The sequence below is a fragment of the Apodemus sylvaticus genome, chromosome 7 (genome assembly GCF_947179515.1).
Source record: "Apodemus sylvaticus chromosome 7, mApoSyl1.1, whole genome shotgun sequence".
NCBI classification, from domain to species: Eukaryota; Metazoa; Chordata; class Mammalia; order Rodentia; family Muridae; genus Apodemus; species Apodemus sylvaticus.
In genome coordinates this window covers 84,507,878-84,530,798 of record NC_067478.1, presented here as the reverse complement: position 1 = coordinate 84,530,798, position 22,921 = coordinate 84,507,878, and the positions used below count along the sequence as shown (strand labels likewise).

The window sequence follows — 22,921 nt, the reverse complement described above, 5'->3', positions numbered from 1 at the left end:
AAAGGACAGGGCAGAATGTGAGGAGCAGAAGTCTGAGACCCAATCTGGCTTGAGCTGGGGCGTGCTGACCCCTAGAAACTCTGGGCTCATCTTCATGAGGATGACCTCAACCTGAGGAACGGTGGGAGACCTGGTGGTGATACATAGCACCCTGTGGAGGCAGAGATTGACAGATCTCAGAATCTGAGGCCAGCCTGGTCTACAGTGTGAGACTCAGTCAAAGACCGTATAGTGAGAACCTGTCTTAAAAGGAAAACCTATGGGAGACAGAGGGGAAAGAGGCAGGCAAGAGAGGTTGGCCACATGTCACCTGTCCATTGGCCGGGCCCTCCTGCCTCTGTTTACTCTCCCTAGGAGGAGGCTTCTTCATAGCCACACAGAGACATCCAAACACACACGGGAACATACAGGATAAGCAGTCTAAAGACCATAATGAAGCCAAGTGGTGGTGGTGCTACACACCTTTAATCCCGGGATATAGAAGTAGGGGGATCTCTGTGAGTTTGAGGCCAGCCTATTGTACAGAGAGATCTGGACAGCCCAGGCTACAAAAAAACAAACAAACAAAAAACCAAAAAGACCACAATGAGGCACAGAGCCATTGAGTGCTCGTGTTGACACAGGTTCGGGCACAAGGGCACACTGACACCTTAGTTCTATCACACAGGCACACACAGACACTCCATGTGCCCTGGGAGGTACATCAGCATGAACAGGTCGGCACACACTAAGACACCAGCCCCAACACGAACACACACGGAGATAAACATAGTCTGCACAGTCTGTGTACAGCTGGGTGGGCACCTGCAGACAGCCGGGGCTGGAAAGTAGGGCAGGGGCCACAGGACCTGACAGCCCCGACGCAGAGAGAAAAGGCAGAAAGGACATAGTCTTTCCAGCTGCACCTCAGCCCCAAGTCACTCAGGATGTCATCCCTTTGCTCCTTAAGGTAGCATAAGCTGGCCATGTGTGATCAAGGACTCTATGGCCTGGCCCTCTATTCTCTCACTATAAATCCTGACACGGATACGGTTGCCTCTCAGGTGCCCAGGACTGGAGGGAACTACGGCGGTCACATTCCTGGTTCCCATCCTGCTGACCCATTTGTAACACCCAAGCCCTGGCTTGCAAGCCCAGAGCCTTACAGTGCTTCCTGGGGTCTCTGATCCCAAGTATCTCTCACCACCTCTATTTATTCTGGCCTCACCTCCCCATCCCACAACACTTACCCAGCTTCCTTCCTGCTGCTTGCCCTGTTCTGTGGCATAAAAATCCAGGAACCAAGCCTCAGCACCCAGGAGGCCGGCCCAATGCCTCACCCCTGCCCTAGGACCCAGATAAGCAGCCTGGCTGAGGTGGGAGGGGCAGGGTGCGGGCAGCCTCCGACTTAAAGTGGCAGGTGGGGCAGGTTGGGGCTGGTGGTGAGGTGCGTACCTGTGTGTGGCGATGGGGGTGGGGAGGCTGGGACCAGCGCTTGACTATGCCAGGCTCATCTGCCCTCCTGGGATGAGGAGCCCGGACCACCAAAGCACAACATTGACAAGAAGGTGTAACAAAGGAAGACCAGGGGTCCTGACTCCCACAAGGATACCGTCCCATACCCTCACTCCACCCTGACCAGTCTCTTCCCAGAGTCTTCAGACAAACGTCCCCCTCAAACCAATTCCAGGGTACCTGTGTCTCAAAATACTCTGGGCTTCTGCTCTTGAGGGAAGGAAGGGAAATTCATGTTCTTGTGTGTGGGTTTTGAGCATATACACAGCAGCCAAATGCCCCTGGAGCTCCCTATGCTATTTGGGGGAATCCCAGCCCCCTCTCAGCTCAGATGCCATCTCTAGAACAGCTGCCCAGAACCACACCCAGACTCAACAGCACCCACATTTATGCATGCAGACACATACAATCACGGAGGCAGACCAGGGGCCTGCCCACCCTGTCCTGCCCTCTTCCTTAGCACCACACTCTTAGAGGACCAATCTGAGCCACAGTAAGTGATTCGCGGCCATCTGCAGATGCCAAAGAGAAGCAAGAAAGGGAACCAGAACTTTTCTGAAGGCTAAGTCCGAGCTGAGGCTGATCCCTGAATTCCACATGAAGGAAAGGAAAGAGTGACTCCATAGAAATTGTCCTCTGGGTTCTACATGCTCATCACGGCATAGACCTCCATCAACTCACACACACACACACACACACACACACACACTATAAATAAAGGTTTAAAAGAAGGATTCCCCCAACCCCAGCCCAGGCATGGTGACACACCCGTGTGTAATCTCTACTCAGAAGACAATCAGAAAAATCATGAACACAAGCTCAACTTGGGCCACACATAACCAAAAAAAAAAAAAAGAGGAGCAGGAGAGAAAAATAATTCTAGGGCTGGGATACAGCTCAATGCTGGAGTGATGTCCCGACATGCCCAAGGTCCTAGGTTCAAGGCCTGGAATCATATAAACGAAAGGCCAAATCAATTAATGTTCCTGACTGGACCTCAGCCTCAAAACTTGGCTTTTTAAACTTAGGGATGCAAGACTTCTCCATAAATGTTGTGTTTTCCTGAAACACTGCGCTCAGGTAAATACTACCAACCTAACTCACACAGCAAAACAAATGATCTCCCGGAGAACAAATATGAAATTAGCAAAAATTCAAAACCAAGATTTAGAGCTTAGAAGATGGCTCTGCCGGCAAAGCTCTCCAGGACCTGAGTGCAGTCAGTGATCCTGCAGTCATTCCAATGCTGGGGGAGGTAGAGACAGAACACCCCTGGGACCTGCTGTCCAGCCAGTTCAGCTCCACCAGTATGTCTCGGGTTCAGTGAGGAAGCCACTGGTCCACTCATCTCTGGCCTGCACACAGACACACACCTGCACACACACACACACACATACCTGCACACACAGACACACACCTGCATAGACACCTGCACACACCCAAAACAAAACTAAAAAATATAGGAAGCCTTAGCGATTTCAAAGATGGTTCCTCTTCAGGACACCAGGATCATGAGATACAGGTCACTTAACCTGATGGTTCATCCTGCATCAGCCCAGGCCCTGTTCTGCCAGCTGGCCCGCCCACACCCTGGCAGAGGCGCTGCCTTGGACAGTGGAGGCATCCCTGGCATAGGCTCACCAGCCTCTCCATCTCCTGCTCCCGGAGCCGCTCTTGGCGCTGCCGACGGTGGTACTCCAGGAGGTCGTCCTCATTGTCGCTGATCTCTGTGATGCTGTTTTTCCTCTCCCTTGGGATGGGTACCCGCAAGTCCCCACTGGAAAGCTTCCTCTGAGCATGGGGACTCTGACGAGGTGAAGCCCCAGTAAGAGAGCCCAGACTGTAAGCGGGGCTCAGCCTGCCACTGAAGCTGCCCTTGCGGGGTGCCAGGGACTCCCCGAGGGTGGGTGAGGGACTCCGAGTCCTGCGGCCCCGTGCTCCTAGAGTCAGGGAGAAGTCCTCAGGCGAAGTCCCGTGGGCTGCCCAGCGCCGGGGCCGGGGGCTCTCTGCTACTTCCCTGCTTAGCTTTGAATCTGGGGCAGTCCGGGCTGGCAGTGGGGACAGAGCCCTTCGAGACAGAGATGGACTCAATGGGGGCAGTTCCCGCATACTGTCCAGGCCCCGCCGGCCCAGGCGGGGACTCTCAGGTGGCTGGAGGGTACGAGTTGCTGACCCATCTGAAAATGTTCTGCCCACCAGCTGTCGAGAGGGGCTGGTTGTCAGTGCCCGCTCTGTGCCCGGGGGCTCACGGAAAGGACTGGGAGGTCGGTCCTGGAGTGTGCCGATCTTGTTTCGGGGAGCAGGCACTGGAGACTGGAACTTGGGGCTGCCAGGAATACTGGTGGGTTGGCTGCGGGCACCGGAAGATGGGTATTCACTCAGGCTGATAGCCACCACAGGCAACTGCCCACCAAGCCGGGGACTCTCAGTGGTTCTGCGGGCCTCAGCCAAGACTGTAGCTGCAGGACTGTCAGTCAGAAGACCTCGGAGACCAGGGCTGGGAGGTCTCTCGTGACCCCCTTTTCTGCCCAGCCGGGGACTTTCAGAGGAGCGGGAACCACTTGGGCGAGACTGTGGAGGTTGAAGAGCTAAATGGTAGCTGGAGGAACGGGCAGGTACCAGTGGGGGCACAGAAGGTCCTGGCTCCTGCCCACTTGGTGAGTGGCTGGCACAGCTTCCACTGCTGGCTGGCGAGGAAAGTGGAGAGAAGGCTGGAGAGGTGTTCTCATAGCTGGAGCCCACAGACATGGCACCGGGGCTGGTTGGAGGGGACAACAGGTAGCGCCCGCCGTTAGCCATTGGCGACAACGGGGACGTGGTTGCAGGCTTCTTGCCTGCAGCTCCGGGCTCCTCTAGCACCAACGAGTCCATGATTTCCTGCAGATCCTTTTCAATAGAGCTCACCAGGGAACTGTGGCTGGCACAGGCTGAGGGTGCCCGGGTTGCAGGCTGTGCTGTGTGGTGGTTCCCATTGACCAGGCTCTCTGATTCAGCTGAGGGGAAATACAAAGAGGCCTCAAGCTCAAGTGTTTGGCTCTAAGGAGCCACATATATGCAACAAGCAAGAAAGCACCATCCAGCCTCATCCTAGGGCACTGGGGCCGCGAGGGCTCTGGAGGAGGAGCCAGGAGAGCTGAGTTCTGGTCCCAACCCACTCTGCCACTGACCTGTTCTGCAGCTTTAGCCAAACTCTCTTGCCCCGGGTTCCCCTCCTATAAAGGGAAATGATAGACAAGGCCTTCCTGGCTCTAACTCTGAATGACTCAGGACAGAGTCAGCAACAGTACCAGGTATTTACTTCTACTTAAAGTCATTTCTAACTCGCTCCAACAATACGATCCTTCTTGCCTTGGTTTTTCCAGCTTTCTGGGCCTCTCGTTTAGGGAGAGCAAGTAGGCACACTACAAAAGAGATGTGGACCTACTGTGGACGCTGGCCAGAAGTTCCAAGGCTTCTGAGTCTAAAAGGATACTAGTCAGAGGCTGGGGGTGGGGGGCTCCAGGGCTGGATGAGCAGTCCATGCTGACCAGCTTATCCGAGCCACCGCAAGAGAAGGATCTGCTAATGGCTTGTGCCTGGAAGCCTGGCTGAGGAGCCTCGAGGTGCAGTTCATTGTCTCCAATTATTCCATTAAGCCACGCCAGTAAGAGCTGGCTTTTGCCGGGCCCTAGCCCTTGTCAACCATCCAGGAGTTCAGAATCCTCAGAAGCAATAAACAGCTAAAGGAGTGACATGACCCAGATTGAGTTAGGGGCAAAGTGAATCGCCAGGGGACAGGAAGACGAGAATGGGTTTGCAAGGCTGTGGTTGGGTCCTAGTCAGAGGGGGCCCCACGTGTGTCCAGTGACCACTTGCCTTTCTTGAAGTCACCAGACTACGTAGGTCACTAGTAACCACCCCATCCAGTGAACCTGACATAGTGCCCACCTGCCACAGAACCAGCACTGGCCCTCTAGTCCCACAGACATCTGAACGCCACTGTGGAGGAGTCTAGGATGGCACACACACAGCTAGCCGCCCTGCCCCCTAGGCAGCCTGCTGAGGGGCCTGCCTTGATTCCTAGAACAATCACCAATTCTCTTCTAGGGATCAATAATTCACACACAGGCTGCAGCTGGCTGCAGCTGCTCTCTGAGTCATGGTCAGCATGGCATGGCCTGAGGGTTGAGGAGTGCCCTGGACATGATCACCAGCAGGTGGGACACCCCCAGCCCCACCCCAGAGGCTACCAAGGGTTCACCATACTATTCAAGTGAAGCCCTCCTGAGATGACATGGGTCCCAAAAGGGAGTGCCATCTTTCAAGGCAGCGGGGTTCCAGGCTAACAGACCCTTGTATGTGCCCTCAAGGCACAGGACTTCCCAGTTTCAGCCAAGCAGCAACGCTTTGGATCTTTTCCAGTGGCCCTATGGCCTAGCAGTCTCTACCAGCCCGTGGCAGGTGGCAGTGAGCCCAGACCATCAGTATTGTCCTGCCCTAACGCTCCGAGAGTGGTTGGAATAGGCAAGGACACATGTCCAAGGGGTGCCACTTACCCAGCCACCTGCTCCAGCTGGCTACTTACCAGAGCCGGGGTTGTAGGTGGACCCTGGGGCCCGGGCCCCTGCTGGAATCATGCTCTTCATCCACTTGGCTTCGGCTGGGTGGTTAAAGCGCAGGAAGGTGGACTGACCCAGACACAACATGCAGCCTGCAGAGAACGCACTCACTTAGTGCAGGCAGGGATGAAGCAACCCCAGCCGCAGTACTAGCAAGCTTTCCCTCAGTCCTCCAGAGCCACCACTGCCTGGACTCACACGGTGTCCACACAACGCTTACCCGGCCTTGCCTCTCTTTGCAATGGAGTCCTGAGATGGGATCCACGGCACAAGTCAGAATAGGAAAGGTCACTGACAGGTAAGATCCCCAAATTGGAGTCCTACTCACTAGCTATGAAATTTTCAGGTGACACCACTACACCTCCAAGCTAATTCTCTCTCACAGAAAACGGGACACTTGATACTACCAGATCTCCCAGGGTTAATAAAACTGTATATGTGAAAATACCCCAGAAATGGAAAAAATTCTTCAGGGAAAAAAAGGACACTCAGGGGCTAAAGAAATGGCTAGTGGGGAAGAGGACATGCTGTTCTTGCTGCTCTTGGTACCCAGGACCTACAAAGTGGCTCAGAACCATCTGTGCCTCCGTTCTAAGAGCTATGATGCCTTCTAATTTCTGAGTGCACTGGGTATTCATGCGGTGCACTTACATACAGACAAAACACTCATAAAACAAGCAAACAAAACACATAAAATAAATACATTTTAAAAAGGAAGAATGAACATCCAACACCAAATGTGTACCGGTGATTCACCGAATTGCCTCTTGGGTAAAAGTGTTAATTTTAGAGGCAGTATCTTCCAGAGTCACACACACACACACACACACACACACAAACCTGTAAGATATGGGACAAGCAAAACCCCACAGATCAGGCAATCACACAGGTGAGTCTCAACACCTAGTGGGATCCCTTCCCATGGTATGATTTCAGGAGGGCTGCCACCCTCTCTGAGCATCTAGGGAACAAACTCTTCTCTTTTTCAGGCAAAGCATCCCCTAGCTATATCTTGGTCTCCCATAGACTCTAGCCAGTTCTCCGCCACTGGGCCAGTTCAGCCAAGCACATTCCCAGGCAAGAGATACAAGCCCAGTCCTGCCCAGGAAGTACGAGTGCATAGAAAGAGATGGGTATGTGGGTGCCAGAAAATGTAGCCAGGGGCTTGGGAGTTTGCACAGCAGCAGGTGTGCCCACAGGCGCCTAAGCCTGGCTGGCAGAATTCCTCCTCCTGGCCATGCCAGGTGTCCCAGACTCCTGCTATACTGAAAGAAGCCAGAGCCCCAGGGCTCTCTACTATGTAGCCTTCCAGTTTGTCCACTCTCCCAGCCCCAACCTCTTGGCTACCCAATGTGGTCCTACATGCTGCCCCGTGCTTCACGCCAGTCTGGGATAAGACTGGCAGGGAAGTCTACATTCCAGGACGTTGAGGCAGTTTCAGCTCAGGGAGGCTGCAAGGGCAAGGGGCATCCCAGGCCAAGGGAGCACTTTGACAGGACCCCTACTAAGCTCGGAGATCTGATCCTGGAAGCCTGGACCCTGAGAGACTGACACTCTAAGATGCCCACTGTAGCGGACAAAGCCACCCACTACTTTGGTATGCCCACAGGCCCTCCCAGGCAGACGGCACCAGCACTTCTAAAGGCTGATGGGTAGTTAAGAGAACAGGGAAAGCCTTCCCTGCCAAGCCACCAATCAGAGGAGCTAATCCCATAGTAATCATAACTGGGATAAATAATAGTCACCCAAGCCACCCACCTAATTACAACCACAGCTGTTTCAGAGAAAGCCAGTCACCACCTCTCCTTTTGGCCAAATATTTAACAGTCTAATTAATGATGAATTTGAAGGGTCTAGACAGATTCATTCAACTCTAGAGTGAGAGGGGGGCTAGGGCTGTGGCTCTCCATGCAGTCCGAACTGGGCAGCAGGTGGGGAGGCAGGGTGGATTCCATCCAAGCAGTACCACCCAAGGAGGCTTTGGGTACCTAAAGACCCTCTTCCCTGGCACCTACAGTCTGGATACACTGCCCTGCCCTTCCCCCCTTCACACTCAGGGGGTGTGGCCATGTTGCTCTGGGCTATAAATAGTGGTGCCAGGCACTGGCGCTGTATTAATAGAGTGGGCAGGAGGGCAGCGGAACAGAGAGCAAACCAGCTCTGGCCCAAATTAACTTACTATTTGTACTCAGGGGCCCCATACACTGCTCCAACTCTGGCACCTCCTGCCCCCAGAGACCTGGCCAGCCTGTCTATGTTAGGAAGCCCCGACTTTGATCACTCGGACCCCACAGAATCCCTGGGCACTCTGGCCATCCAGCCAGAGTCAATACAATAGTGCTTGCCTTGTCTTCTCTGCCCAGAAGACTCAGAGTCCAGCTGTGTACAGGTGGGTGGAGGAACTGCACATCTGGAGGGAAAACACTGGGCAAAGGAGAGGGTGGATCCTATTTGTGAGAGATGCAGAAGGGAAACACCCCACGCAGATTCACACAGAGACACTCGGAAACCATACAGGCTCACTCACGGCCATATGGGCAGACATGCTGCACACTCACAGTGACGGTCACTGCCCTGCTGGCCACACAAATAGAACAGACTGGCCAAAGGGAAGCTGGGCGAGGGGTGAATGCGAGAAAGAATCTTAGCTCTTCTCATCAGAGACTCCTTCTGGTGATAGCATAGGCTCCCTCAATCTATGCAAAGACTCCTCTATAGGCTCCGGAGGCGGATCCCAAGGAGAAGATTCCCCAGAGATGGGGAAGATGGGGTCTGCACAGCCATTCAATAACTCAGACTACCACTCACAGGCAGACGTTCTGAGCACACAAACCATCAGATTAACAGACTCAGGCTCCCACTGTGGGGCGAGGACCCCTTTCCTCTCTTTGCGCCCACCCATCCCAGAACGCCCCTCCCAGCAGGAGCGTCTACGCCCGGTTGCCTGGAGCCGTGGCTGACCTGGCTGAGGACTCACCGCTGAACCCCGGACCTCCGGACTGTTCACTCCTACCAGCCCGGGCCCTGCAGGTCGCCCGCCCGCCCTGGGCCTTTGAGGGGGCGGGCCGACCTCCCGCGCCGCCGGCTCCAGGCGCGGTGAGAGCAGCCAGGGATCGAGCAGCCGCCAATGCCCGGGGAGGGGCGGGCCGGCCACCAGTGGCGGGGAAAGGGAGCCAGAGAGGGAGGGACAAAGGCGAGGAGGAGGGGAAGAGGAAGTGATGGAGGAGAGGAGTGTGGAGCTGGATGGAGAGGGCGGGGTGGGAGGGAGGATGCCACCAGGCGGCGGGATGAAGAACCCGCGCTCGGGGCTGGAGGGATAGCGGGGCAGGCAGGGGAGGTTCCCAGGGGGATGACGTTAAAAGTTAAGGTGAGAGGTAAACAGGCCAGAAGATGGAGGGCCAGAGGTCAGAGTGATACCAGGTTCTGTCTCACCTAAAGCTCTCTAGAGTAGGAAGCCAATGACTGAAGCCCATGGCTAGGGGCCTGTGTCACCTTGGGGCAGTCACACCTTCTGGCCTGGTGGCCTGGGATTCCTACCCACCGAATGAGGGAGACAGCCTCTGTGACAACAGTGGACATTCCGTGACTCCATACATGATGGAGGAAAAAGTGGGAATCGCCATGAGATCCAGCTAGGGTCACTAGGTTCAGATACCATCCTCAGTCCAACACTGTGACAAGGTCACCCTGGGCTGAGAGCTCAGGCCAAGGCAGTGTTCTGTGCAATGCGAGCCACACCGATCTCAGTTCCTGTCACCACCCTAACTACTTCTTTCTCCTGGCCCCCATCCCCCAGAGTTCCGCATTGACCCAGGCTGTATCAATGCGCTGCTAGTCCAGAGCCAGTCCACAGCTCAGTCCCTCTTTCTCTTAGCCACAATGTCAAGCTGTGGTAGCTGCAGCAAAGAGCCGTCCCCTATTAGGACCCTTTCTAGAGCTGGAAAGATGGCTAGGTAGGTGATTAAGGCGTCCCAAGGATCTGAATTCAATTCTCAGCACCCATGTGGTCCTTTACTGTCTGTAACTCCAGTTCCAGGAGAATCCACCTTCCTCTTCTGGGCTGTGTGGGCACTAGGCACACATGAGGTGTACAGACATAATTGTAGGCAAAACACCCTTACACATTATATATATACTTACATAATACATGCATGCACAGACATATAAATGCATGCACATATATGTATATATAAAAATAAATTTAAAGACCCTTTCTATCTGAAGCCTCCAAGGTCAATAAGTCAAGTAAACATTGTCAACCAGTCAACCAGACTGGAACATTCTAGCTGGGGCCACAGAGAATTGCTTTTAACCTAGGAACCTGGTCCTGGACACCAGACCTCACACACTCTCAGATACATTGTGTTCCCAGCAGCCCCGGAGGGAACGGTCTGACTGTCATCTCCAATACAAACCAACACTGCACAGTCACAATGACACCACCTGAGCCAGGCGCACACTGATCTAGACAAGCCCCCACATGATACACGCTCTATCACACACAGTTAATGTCACATTTTTCAAGTCCCCAGCCTTCAGCTACCTCCTAGTTATACACTTATTTGAACAGAGCTAGCCTTCCAAGCAGCACCCCCCCTGGGGGGGGTCTGAGATAAAAAGCCAGCTTCCTTAAAGAAATAAAAAGGGATTTTTTTTCCATTCTTGCTGAATAGGTCACCGCTCCGCCCACTCACTGGCATACTAGACATGACAGCGTGCAAACACACACATGTACACAGGAAACAGGTTTCCCTTCTAAAGAAAAGAGGAAGACCGTATAGGGTCAAATGTAAAATGAGGGGAGGTGTTAAAACACAAAGACTCCCCAGGAAGAGTGATTCACCCGTCTGGAAACTGTGATGGCCAGCTGGAGGCAGGCAGGGAGAATGCTACCAGTGAGAAACAGTGCAGGGGACAGACACAAGGAGGCTGGGAGCTCCCGGCCAGCCTTCATCCTGCAGAGTCTCCTTCCCTGAGTTTCCCAAGTAAAGATCCTTATCAGTCCTAACAGAGAAAGCTTGGGAGCTTCCTGCTGAGTTCACGGAAGAAATACCATAGACGGAGGGGAGAGGGAGAGGTTGGTGTCCTGGTGGCAGCTGGCACCCCAGGGATCAGGGCTACACTGCAGGCTCCCTCCCACCCAGGAGGGCTTCAGCAGTGAAGGACACTTCACTTAGGCAGCAGCCTGTGGTAGGAGCTGATGGGAGACCTCCTGTCTAGACAGCCCAGGCTCTGAGCTCTGGGGCTCTCTGAGTCTCTCTTCCTTAGTCCCCTCCCAGACCTTTCATGTGGTTCGGTGCTGCGGTCGGTCGGTCGTTGGTCGGTCCCAGGGTGGAGCAGCCTAGACCCCAGATTGGGATGCAGCCGCCTCATTTCCTTGGTCGTTTTCCCGACTCCACCCTTTGCTCTGTAGAGAAGAGGGCAGCTTGGGATGTGCCAAGATGCCTGGGTACAGGGGTGGCACCCTCACACGTTCACTTCTCTGGGCTAAAGGTTGGCATCTGTGTTCTGGTTGCCTCTCCCTCCCCTGGCCCAAGCACACTCCTGACTACAAGAGCCTGTCACCGCCATCTCTACTTGCTATGGAGAGTGTCATTCCAAGTTGCCTATGGCTGGGCACAGTGCCAGAATGATGCTTCTGAGGCCTAGCCCAGCCGAAGAAGGCTGCATGTTATTCCCAAGACATCCCTTTACCTCTCAAAGAGGATCCCCAATACAAGGCCAGAGTAGACAATAAGACAAGAAAAAAAAAAAAAACGTGTGTGTGTGTGTGTGTGTGTGTGTGTGTGTACATGTGGGCTACACTTAGGGCCTGTGTCGCTTTACCACTAAGCTACACTTCTAGCCTTATGCTATCATTTTGTATACATGGCATGCCACAGAGTTCTCATGTACACAAAGAAATACACACATAGACATTTCTGAGGACAGCAGTCCTGTGTTTCACCCACCACCCACTTGAACACACAGGTCTGTAAACACAAGGAAAGGCACAAATAAACACCAAAACACACAAACCCAGAGACACAAACATATCCGGAGACACATAAACACAGTCCAGTCACACAGACACACACGGATAGCACATCACCCCCGCACCACCCAGTATCCAAGGAAACGCACTCCCAAGAATGTCCGGACTGGGGCCAGGCAGGGCTGGGCTTGGTGCCTTGCTCCAGAGATGAGACAAGGAAACTCTCAGCTCCTAGAACCCAAGGGGGGGCGGGGGGTAGGAAGAACACCCATCCCTTTGTACCTCTGCCTACCCTGCCAAGCTTCTGAAACAGGCGAGCCCAGACAAGAGGCTGGGTGGGGGGTGGGATGGCAAAGGGAGTTGGGGTCAGAGGAATGTAGGAGGATGCATACTTGGCAAGATGGGCTTCTGGATCTGGAAAGTGGGGTCGCTAGGGCCACAGGAAATGTGTAAGTATTCTGCCTTGGCCTCAGACCCTCCCTTTTCTCAAGGGCTAAACGATGCCCTAGGAAACTGAACCACAGCACTGATGCTTCCAGGCCGTTCACTATCCAGAGAGGGCAAGAGTGCTCTTACCCCAGAGAAATGATGGGATTGGGGGATATGAGGTAGGGGCTGGGAGGTCTTGGAATTTGCCCAGTCTCTTCCTTTGCTGCTCTGTGACTCACTGAACCCTGGAGCAGATGCTCTCTCTGACCCTGAACCAAATTGCCAGGGACAGCATCCCAGCCAAAGCCCCAGTTTGTGGGGACTCCTCTCATCCAGAGTGAGAGACCCTGAGGCCCAGGAGAAGGTGAGTCTGCCCTTAGCTGCTGTAGGACCTCCCTGAAACGTAGTATCCATGTTCTGCTACATCCCAAGAGCAGAAGGGAGAAGTGGTTCCTGTGACAGAGTGAGGGAATGTCACGTAAGACCCCCCAAGGAGCTTGAGTGGGGTGAGTGGGATGTCCCCTGCAATCCAGCTAGAGGGCTTGTCCTGAGAGCTCAACCCTCTCTGCTATGTGAACTTGACTCACAGAGAGTCACATCTGGCAGGATCCTCTCTTCTCAGTCTGTTAATAAAAAGACCCACAAACGAACTAAGGATGCTTAGTACCTGTTTCCAAGGCAAATACTTTGGGCCTATTCAAAGTCCCGCCCGGCCAGCCCTTACCTGCCTGGTAACCATGGTAATTAGGGGACTTTACCCACCTGGGCCTCCCTTACCCAACACAACAGAGCAGCCTGGTGCCTTAGGAAACAGGGGTAGCTAAAGCCATGACCCTAAGCCAAGTGCAGCAGGAATAGGCGTGCCCTCAGGGGACTTCATCCTCAAGGGCAACTCACTACAACTCCCTGCTGACACCATAGAAACCTCAGATCCTTTCTCTATTGCTCCATTCTCTCCTCCTACAAACACTAAAAGCCATACTGTACCCAGGACCCTCTGATAGCGGGAACTAAAACCTGTACTCTCTATGTGATTGTGAAGAAAGAATGTGGGGGTGGGGAAGTCTGGGAAAGGGTGGGTGCTGGGGATGGGGGTGGGGTGGTATTTTTAAGATGTTCTGAGGCCTACACTGAACCTGAGGATAGCCAACAATCCATCTGACATGGGAATCACCATGTCAGGCCTCCATGAGCTATGGAACAGAAAGACAGAGATAGACAGACAGACAGACACACACACACACCTTGTTGGTGTAGAGGTACGAAACCTTACCCTGAGTGAGCCGGGTGGGCTGCCGAACAGGAAGCCCATCAATCGTGCAGGCATTGCCACAAGGGTACAGGGTGAGAGTACCCCGCAGATTCTCGATGTAGCAGTGCTCTGGGGCCAGGCCTGGACCCTGCAGTGAGATGTCCCTGGCTGCAGAACCAATCACTGTCCTCCCTGGAGACAGGAGACAAACTGAGTCAGACCGATCACCCAGGCTAAGAAGGTAAGGGATGGAGAGGGCCCACTGTGGGAGTCTATGTCTACCTCTTACTTCTGCTGAGACCCTGCCCAGTTCTGGCTACCCCCTGAAGGTCAGTCAGGGGTAGAAACTCCTCTCAAGGAAGCAGCAAAAACTCTCTAAGTGGGATCCAGAGAGAGGCCATAGAATTCAAGACACCTTGGCAGCAGGGGTGGGGGGGGGGTGTCTCTCTTTGTTCCCCTGTCTTCCTGTACTTCCTTTCTAGCCCCCTGTCTTCTGAGAAAGGCCCTCTCCTCTCCCCTCCCTTCCTCTCTCCAGCCCTCTCTCTCTCCAGCACAGCCTCTCCCCTCCCCTCCATCCCTCCCTGGTAGAGGCCCCTGGGACTGGCATTTGGAGAATGTGGGGAATGCCGTGTCACCCAGGCAACAGGTGCAGCCAGGAAGGGAGAAGGGCAGGCAGAGCCATGCCAGGGCCTCGGGTTAGGATCTACACCCATCTTTTCATGTTCCACATCATTCAGTCTCTCATGCCAGCCGCCATCCTGCAGCAAGGGCGGGCCTGGGGGCTGGCTCTTGATCCCATGGCCTGCAGAGAGCAGCGTGCTTTCTTCTTTTCCTCTACCGGCCCCCATGATTCTAAACTCCTCATATTTATTTATTTATTTACTTACTCTAAACTGATCTTTCAAAGCGAGCGGGGTGGGGGTGGGGGCAGACAGGGGAGGCAGGCACGAGGCAAGCATTGCCTGCATAAGGCAGAAGGGCCTCCACTGGCCCAGCCTCCAGGGCAGGAATGCATGCAGGGAAGAGGGCAGGAGCCTTGTCCTGCCAGCCCATAGCTTGCTCACCTTCCTCCAGCGGCAGGAGAGTGATCGCTGTGCTGAGCCTCCCGCTGCCCAGGCTCACCAGATGAGGTTTGTCCGTCTGCACCTTCAGTCCTTGACCCGTCTCAATCAGATCCAATGGCCCTTTCTGTTGGCAATGTGGACAGGAGGTGAGACATTCAGACTCCAGGCCAGCATCCCGATTCCCTGTCACACCAACACCCCCTGCAGCCCCTGGCCCTCTCCAAAGGCTCTGAGGGTCTGGAAGTCTTAGCATAAAAATGTAGTTTTAAAAAAAGATTTATTTATTTATTATATGTAAGTACACCGTAGTTGTCTTCAGACACCCCAGAAGAGGGCATCAGATCTTATTATAGATGGTTGTGAGTCACCATGTGGTTGCTAGGATTTGAACTCAGGACCTTCGGAAGGGCAGTCAGTGCTCGTAACCGCTGAACCACCTCTCCAGCCCCCCCATAAAAATCTTGTGCAGAGCATTGCTGCACTGAATTCTAATTACACCTGAATCTGGGCCCCTAGCTCATCCCACTGGAGTTAGCTCTGGGGTAGGCTCAAGTGTTCCTTTTGTTTATTAAAACAAAACTGGGGAAGGAGAGCCCTACCTAGGAGGAGGAGGGCCGGGTCTAGCTCTTGGCAGGCTTGTGAGGGCTCCCACAGGTGGGAGAGCGCTTCCTCCTCCTAAGCTGAACTACAAGGGCGCAGGAAGGCATGAACCAGGAGAGTGGTCCTGGAGCTGGAGCGGCCCGTAAACCGATTGCAGACTTTCACAGGGGAGTTTCAGGCTGAACCAATTAACCTAACCTCAGCCCATGACTGAGCTGGTAATAGGCTTGTGACGAGGGATGGGCAACTGGCAAAATGCTGCTGCTCTCATCCTGGGAGCTGGAGCGATGGCTCGGTGGTGTGAGAGAGTGTTCTGCTCTAGGGGAGGACCCAGGTTCAATTCCCAGCCCCCACATCAGAAGGCTACAGTTCCCCATAACTCCAACTCCAGGGTTATCTGACTCTGGCCTCCTTGGGTACCTGCACTTCACATACACATAAGTACATATATTAACATAACTTAAAAATAAAACTTAAAAAGAGAAAGATCTGAACCACCCTTACCAAGAGCCCTCTTACCCTGCTGTCCTGGTCCCACTCACCTGCACTACAGCCTGGGTCTTGCATGCAGGGCCTCCCTGGTTCCTGTTGAAACTATCCATGGTTCAAGGGCGCCAGAGCTCCTGGGAACACAATAAAAAGCAGGTGAGTGGGAAGGCAGGGGATGAAGGAGAGAAGGGAGCTCCTTGGCTGGCGGGGGTTCTCAGGGCAAAGCCACTGCCAGCCACAGCTAAATCCAGTACACACAGGATGAAGAACAGCTAGGGAGCTTGAGGGAGGGGGAGCAGAGGCGACATGTCCGTCCTCTTTTTCCACTTAGTTTCCAGCTACAGCGTGGACACTACCCCTCTCCCGAACTGATCCTTGCCCCCACAAATGCAAATTGCCCACTCGATCTAAACCATGAATCTGAATTTTCTTGCTCTATATTACCCAGGTCCCAGGACTTAGCAGATGCCTGTCCCCTGTACCCCTCCCTCTCCCTCCCCACACCCCTAGCCATCTGGATCCTCAGTGCAGGCAGGGCCTATCAAGAAGGAAGCCCCTCTAAGGACCGGGATACCCAGATATCAGCCAGGTGGGTGTAAGGGCTGACGGAACTACAACCCCTCCCCCAACCTTTCCTTTTTCCTCCTCTCCCTTTGTCTCTTTCCCCAAGGGTCTCAATAGGATGTTTTCTTAAAGGAGACAGGGGGGGGGGGAGCCCAGCCATCCCTCTCATGCCTGTCTGTCTCAGCTCCTAAACTTTTTCCTTGAAAGCTACCTCACCTAATATAATCAGCTGTAAAATGTTAGGCTCTTCAGTGCCTTGGTGCTGGGGGAACCAGCGGTAGACTCCTGAGCCCAAACTTGAATCTCCTGCCTATCTAGTATCCCTCAATAAATCTGTTAGTTATATTTTTAAAATGTACGAAGACCGCCGGGCGGTGGTGGCACATGCCTGTAATCCCAGCACTCTGGGAGGCAGAGGCAGGCAGAGTTCTGAGTTCGAGGCCAGCCTGGTCTACAGAGTGAGTTCCAGGACAGCCAGGACTACACAGAGAAACCCTGTCTGGGGGAAAAAAAAATCAAAAAAATGTACGAAGACCAAGCAGTATGCTAGGTCTCGCACCCCATGGGGTACAACCTGCTCTGGAAATCAGCAGCTATCCTCACAAGCCGTGTAACCTTGCAGTCTAAGCCACTGACCAGCCCTCATCTTACGCTGTGTTTTGGCGTCTGATCTTTGTGTATGACCATGTTACCAACTCTTCAGGGCTCTTCCTACTTTCTCTTCCAGCTGTCACACAAGTGCCTCTCAAAGGAAGTTGGAGTGAGAGCCTGGATTCCAAGGACTGTCCCCTCCTGACCTCCAGGCCCTCAGCCGCGGAGTTACTAAATGTACCTCCTCGTTCCCACATCCACCCTTATTCCTGGCCTGGCCTTCATCATCTCTGTCACCATTTCCACCCCAGTTGGCAGAAAAGAGGCAGGAACAGCGAATGCCTGGGAAGAGGGAAGACATTGGCTACTCACCCTCACTGGCCCTCCCTGGCCCCTCTCCCAAAGCACTGCCACGGGAATGTTCCTAGAGACAGAGCTGTTATGTCTTTCTTTGTTTTTTCTTTTTTAAGATTTATTTATTTTTATGTGCACTGGTGGTCTGCCTCCATGATCTGTGTGAGGGTCCCAGGTCCCCTAGAACTGGAGTTGCAGACAGTTGTGAGTTGCCACGTGGGTGCTGGGAATCGAACCCAAGTATCTTAACCACTGAGCCATCTCTGTAGCTCCAAAGTCTTTCTTATATAAAGAGAAATATCTCAGCTTTTTTTTTTTTTTTTTTTTTTAGGGGGAAGCAAGAGAGTGGGTTCAAATTGGGGAATTATATAAAAAGACCAGGAAAGAAAACAAAACAAAAAGACAACAAAGGTAGGAAAACTTTTAGACTAGGGTGCAAGACCCCTAAAACTCACCCTGACTTCATTAGCTGTATAACTTTTTTTTATCTTATACACAGTATTTTACACACACACATACACACACACACACACATGCACGTTTGTTTTTTGTTTTTTGTTGTTTATTTGTTTTTTTGTTTTCTTAGGCAAGATCTAGTATATCCCAGGCTGGCTGTAAAATGAAAAGTGAAGGATGGGGGAGGGGTACGTGTTTTTAATTCTAGCATGCAGGAGACACAGGCAAGTGGATCTCTATGAGTCTGAGACCAGCTTGGTCCACACAGCAAATTCCAGGCCAACTAAAGTTTCATCCCAGAGAGATCATGTATAAGGGGGCTGGTGGTGGGGAAGGTGGTGGTGGTGGAGGAGGAGACCTTGAATTTCTTTCTAATCTTCCTGATATACCTTGGGTGTATGACATCATGTCCTTTTTTATGTGGTGCTAGCTATGGAATCCAGGGCTTTTGTTGTTGCTGTTTTTAGAGACCATTCTACAACCCCAGGACCCTGGGGTGGTTTTTTTGTTGTTTGTTTGTTGAGACAGAGTTTCAGTCTGTAGCTAATGCTGGTCTGGAACTTACTATACAGCCCAGGCTGGTCTAGAACTCCTGTTTTACCCCTCCCAATTGCTGGGTTTACATAGGTCAAGTAAGCCACCCTGCCTGGATTGGACAAGTCATTAAAACTTCTCACATTGTCAAGTCAATCTTCTATAAAACCATAATAGTAATAATTAAAGAAAAATTAGCCAGAACAGAACTTGTCTAGAATAGTACTTGCCTGGGGCTAGGCATAGAACAGAAATGGACTGTGAATAGGCACAAGATTTTTGAGCTGTGTGCAACAGAAATGTTCTTTTGGGGGGAGGGGGTTGCCATGTACAGACATGTGTGTCTAGGACACATGTGCACAGGCCAGAGGCAGATGTCAGACGCTCCCCACCACGCTATTCCCTTGAGTCAAGGTTGTCTCACTGACTGTGAACTGGCTGTTGGCCATCAAACCCCAGCAATCCTCCTGCCTCTTTCCCACCCCCCAGCTCTGGAAGTACAGACACGGGTGCTGGGGATTTGAACTCAGTTCCTCATGCTTGTGTAGCATCCATTTTTATCTCCTAAGCCATCATCCCAGCCTGCAACGAGAATGTTCTAAAATTAAGTTTCAGTGATAGGTAGGTCCATATCTCTGTAAATATACTAAAAGTAACTGCACACTTAATTTGGGTCGATTTTATTCTACACAGATTAATCCTTAAGAATCTGTCAAGTGAGCCTGGGATTTGGAGAAACCACTCGTCATCAAGAGCACTTGTTGCTCTTCCAAAAGACGGGAATTCTGCTCCCAGCATCTACACGGAGGCTCACAATCATTTAGAACTCCTGTTTCAGGGATTCTTCACCCTCTTCTGGACTCAGTGGGCTCCAGACACATACAGGGTGCACAAACAGGCAAGCCAAACACTGCACACGTAAAATACAAATAAAAAAATTTGTTTAAATAAAAGTTTATCTGAAGATCCAGGAAGGACATCAAATCACACTCCATGAGCTACAAAGTAATCTAAAAATAGCAGCTATGATCAGCTGTGAAAGGTACTCGGATCTGTGCCTCAGTTTCCCTGTCTGCCACACTGGAGTGTTTGTCACTGTCACCTGCAAAGCCCTTACTTTTTTACAGAGAATAAATTCAAGTGGAGATAAAGACTGTAAAGGAATTAGGTTAGTGAGGAAATAAGGGTGACTCAAGGAGAGGCTAGACAGGAATAAGGAGGTGAAATGAGAGGCGGAGATAAGGAGAGAGGTGTAGAGAAAAGATAAGAAACCGCACAGCAATTGGAAGGTGCGAGGCTACGGCCTCAGCTCAGAAACCTAACCCACAGCAGAGGAAAAAGACACCGAACCAAGCTGACCTGGACTCAGACGGTGCTTTGATAGAGGGATCTCACTGTGGCCTAGGTGCCCTCTTCTCTGACCCCAATCCTATGTCCCTCGGAGACACAGCACTGTCCCCTGACACCCTCCACTGGTTGGCTTGCTATGGTCCCACTGAGCTGCTATCAATATCCAGGGCTTTAATTACCCACTCAGCTATGCCCAGATGCAAAAAAAAAAAAAAAAAAAAAAAAGCCCTTGTGGCGTGGCTTCCATTGCTGAAGAGCGGGCCTAGCCCTCTCTCCTACCCTCTTGTACCCAGATGCAGAAGGCAAAGCACCTCCTAACCAGCCAGTTAGGTAGCAGGGGCCTGGCTGTGCCTGTATGATCAACATAGGGAAAGATGCCCTAGAATGTAAGAATTGGAGACTCACACAGGTAACTCTAGCCCCAACCCCAACGTGCCAACAGCCAACAACACCTGTCTCCAGGTCTTAGCACCTGAACAAAGGTGAAGGGAGACCCGGGAAGAGCCAACCAGCCCTGGCACCAGCGAGCACTGAACAAGTCCTTGGGATGCCAAGATAAAAGCTCCAAAATCAGCCTTGGAGCAAAAAACCAGGTCCCCCTCCCTCACCTGGGTCTCACCGGGCCAACTGGTGGTTCTAGAGGGGCAACGCACAGCACAGCTGTAGGCCAAGGCCTTTCTGGTCACAATGACTTTTTCGTCTTCCCTGCTCACACACACACACACACACACACACATACACACACGCCCTTGAGGAAGGGCCACCGGCAGAGGAAGGAATCAAGACGGGAAGGAAACTGAGGCTGGGAGGGCAGAATGCCCAGGAGAGGCAGGGCGAGTGTCCAAGGGCCGGGCCAGGCGTGTAGAGAAGAAATCAGAAATAAGAAAAATGGTCAGAGAGAAATGGTCCTGTAGACAGGACGAGGCGCAGGGATAACAGAGTGTGAAATTAGGAGGATATGCCGAAAGCTGGCGAGGAGAGCCGGGGTGTGGTGGGACATGCCTGTAAACCTAATTCCCTGTACTCCGGATGTGGCGACAGGATATCAGCACTCAAGGCCAGCCAGCCTCCGCCTGGGCTTCATGAGACCTTGTCTCAAAAAATAACATCAGTGCTGGAGATGAGACAGTGAACCAGGAGAACAGACTGTAGGGAGACCAGGGGACCCTCAGAAGCGCGCGTGGTGGTGATGGGGGGGGGGGTTGGGGGAGCTGCGGGAGGGGGCACGACTCGGCATACTGTCTACAAATAGAAGGGGATGGCCAGGCACTTCAGAGCGCCTTGGAGTGGGAGAACCAGACGGTAGCTAGGAAAAGAGGAATCCCCAGAAGCGGGAGAATAGAGTCTTGGACAGTGTGGGGACAGAGAAGACAGAGCTGGGAAGAGTAGTTGGGGTGAAGGAATATCGGGGAGCGACGCTGGAAAGATGCACTTCTCAGAAACCCGCAGGGTGCGTGGATCTCAGCACACCAGAGGCATGGCCCTCCCCGGGCCACCGGGTGGGACAAGGCAGCAGTGTTGGGCCGCCTGCTGCGGCTGCCCCGCCCGTCCGGCCCCGGGACAAGCGGCCTTTCTTCAGCAGGGCCCAGAGAAGAAGTCGCTTGTTTGCCCGGCAGGGAAAGGGGGCGGCCTCGCAGCTGCAGGAAGGGGGCTGGCATGTGTGCGTGCGTGCGGGGAGGTTGCGTGAGTGGAACAGCCTTCCCGGGCGACCCTTCCCAGCGCGTGGAGTGCGGGGTGTGAAGCGTACTAAGTGTGTGAAGTCGAGGCAGCACATGTGAAGGATTCGCGTGTGCACCCGTGGTGTGACACTGGACCGTCGGTGTGACGTGTCCTGCGGGTGCGCGGAGGTGAGGCGTGGGATGCGGTGCGTGGGATCTGTGCGGACACCCGTGTTAGTGGCCAGTTCTGTTTGTGTGACCGCTGTGGGGTGAGTCCGAAGTGCTATGAGTCAGTCTCCGGGAGCCTCCGGGACCGCTGAGCTAACGGGCCCAGAATGCGGCCCCACCCCGGCTCACTTGGTCCCCCGCCGGGGCGCGCGGTCGCGGGCCAAGTCCCCGCTGCGCTGGCCTGGGCGGAAGCGTCCGCGGCGCCAGGGCAACCCCACGCTCCACGGCCCCACCCAGCCGCCTGCCCGCGCTTCCCCATCCCTGGGGAGCCGGATGACGGCGCTCGGCCTCTGTTGGGGAACTCCGCGCTGTATTTGGATCCAGACCGCGGAGGCGGAGCGAGAGCCTGCGGCTCAGTCATCCCAGGTCGCCGGGGACCCTCAAAGATAACGAGGGTCACTGGAAGAGTGCACAGGAGACCCTAGACGTGGAAACCCCAGGATCCCTCCCTGACTCCCATGCCTCAGAGTTGGACTCCACATCTTTTTGAGTCCATCCAGGCAACTGGACGGAGGACAAGAGCGGAGACGCCTAGGGGATCCCCCTTCCTGTGGTCCTGCTGATGTGGAGAGGAACCATGTGGGATGCCGTAGACAAGGGTCCAGCGCGCGTACCCAACCCGAGACTGCGAGTGTGGGATACTGGCCGTCCCGGTGCCCACTAGAGAATCGAGATCCCGCAAGGCTCGGGGAGCGGGGAGGGGGGGGGGTCTCTCCGCATAATACCAGGGCCCCCTCTGGCGGTGGCGCTGGCAACGACTCAGGAGGGCACAAGCAAGCAGTTCGCCGAGGGCGGCCCACAAAGCCCCTTCCGCCAACGCACTCACCTGGCATGGCCCCCTTTTTCCGCACCTTTCTACCCAGCTCTCTGGGCCAGACTGGTCTCGTCTGGTCCCGCGGATTTTCCCTCCTGTAGACCCAACCAAACGGCGAGTGGAACCCCAAGGCGTGGTGTGAGGGGCACGCTTACCTTGTGGGGAGTTGGGGAGGGGGACACCAGCCCCTTTGCCCAAGTGGGCCGCGGCGGGCCTCAGACTGGCGAGGACACTGTTGCTTTTCCCCTGGAGCCAGCTGAGTAGGAGGAGAGGGAGACTGTCCCGCCCCCCTTCCCTGAGTCCCCGCCCCCATCCCGTCCTGTCCGCCTGGCCAGCTAGAGAAGACGCCCTTGTGGTGCTGGAGCCCAAGGCCCCCACCCAGCCTTTCCCACAGCAGCACCTCCCCCGCTTGCACAGCGCCCGCTTTGTTCATTTGTACAGCTGGGCTTTCCACCACCTCCACCACCAGTGC

At 53.7% G+C, this 22,921-nt stretch overlaps 1 protein-coding gene across 9 annotated transcripts in view; it reads right to left on the bottom strand.

The window, feature by feature from the left end:
* The window catches only part of Phldb1 (pleckstrin homology like domain family B member 1), a 50,065-nt gene extending 27,349 nt beyond the window's left edge, over positions 1 to 22,716 (bottom strand). For 6 of the 9 annotated variants that reach the window (XR_007978845.1, XM_052188515.1, XM_052188508.1 and 3 more), the window contains exons 1-6: positions 22,605 to 22,716; positions 15,954 to 16,034; positions 14,812 to 14,935; positions 13,769 to 13,939; positions 6,059 to 6,184; positions 3,136 to 4,487 (exon numbers count right to left, since the gene is read on the bottom strand). Coding sequence is in view for 8 of the 9 variants with exons in the window: in XM_052188515.1 (XP_052044475.1) it covers positions 3,136 to 4,487; positions 6,059 to 6,184; positions 13,769 to 13,939; positions 14,812 to 14,935; positions 15,954 to 16,013 (1,833 nt within the window). In the remaining variant the exon portion in view is untranslated. The remainder of the gene's footprint in view (positions 1 to 3,135; positions 4,488 to 6,058; positions 6,185 to 13,768; positions 13,940 to 14,811; positions 14,936 to 15,953; positions 16,035 to 22,604) is intronic. The other 3 variants (XM_052188511.1, XM_052188513.1, XM_052188514.1) reach the window with 1 other exon arrangement.
* Between the last annotated feature and the right edge of the window lie 205 nt (positions 22,717 to 22,921).